The sequence below is a fragment of the Citrus clementina genome, unplaced genomic scaffold (genome assembly GCF_000493195.1).
Source record: "Citrus clementina cultivar Clemenules unplaced genomic scaffold, Citrus_clementina_v1.0 scaffold_9, whole genome shotgun sequence".
In the NCBI taxonomy this organism is placed as follows: Eukaryota; Viridiplantae; Streptophyta; class Magnoliopsida; order Sapindales; family Rutaceae; genus Citrus; species Citrus x clementina.
This window is the reverse complement of record NW_006261964.1, coordinates 13,110,214-13,111,004: the sequence shown is the minus strand read 5'-3', so window position 1 is coordinate 13,111,004 and position 791 is coordinate 13,110,214. Positions and strand designations below refer to the sequence as shown.

Below are 791 nucleotides of genomic sequence, written 5' to 3'. Positions count from 1 at the left end.
TGTGTCTGCTTGGGAACATTAAAAATATTCAATTCCATGGTCATATTACCAAAAGACAATTGCATGTTTCCAGTCCTACAACTAATATGAGCATCAGCTGTAGCTAAGAAAGGACGACCTAGAATAACTGGGGTGTGTTTCTTCGGATCTGGTACATGCTGAGTATCAATAACAATAAAATCAACAGGATAATAAAATTTATCAATCTGTATCAACACATCCTCTATAATACCACGAGGTATTTTCATTGACCTATCAGCAAGTTGCAATACAATGGAAGTTGGCTTTAATTCCCCTAGTCCAAGTTGCATGTAAACAGAATAAGGCAAGAGATTAACACTAGCACCCAAATCCAATAACGCTTTATCAAAACATTGGTTTCCTATAACACATGAGATAGTAGGAGAACCAGGATCCTTAAATTTTGGTGGCATTTTACATTGAAGTAAATTGCTAGTTTGTTCAGTTAAGAACGCCTTTTTAGTGATATGTAAATTTCTCTTTTTAGTGCATAAATCTTTTAAAAACTTGGCATAGGAAGGAACTTGCTTAATAGCATCGAGTAAAGGGATGTTTATACTTACTTGTTTGAAGATTTCCATAATCTCACCTGTTGAAGTCCCTTTCTTTACCTTTGTTAACCTTTGAGGAAAAGGAGCCTTGGGAATGTAAGCTGGCGGGTCACTCTCTTCAGGATCATTTGGTGATGAGTTTTGTGATGGAACTGGATCTGAAGAAGCAGGCTTAGATATCTTCCTTGTTTGAACCTCTACTTTGTTGTCAAATAATTT

At 36.0% G+C, this 791-nt stretch overlaps 1 protein-coding gene across 1 annotated transcript in view; it reads right to left on the bottom strand.

Moving 5' to 3' along the window:
• The window catches only part of LOC112099253, a 683-nt gene extending 249 nt beyond the window's left edge, over positions 1–434 (bottom strand). The window contains exon 1 of the mRNA XM_024186478.1: positions 50–434. Within this exon, the coding sequence (XP_024042246.1) occupies positions 50–434 (385 nt within the window). The remainder of the gene's footprint in view (positions 1–49) is intronic.
• Positions 435–791: the final 357 nt, after the last annotated feature.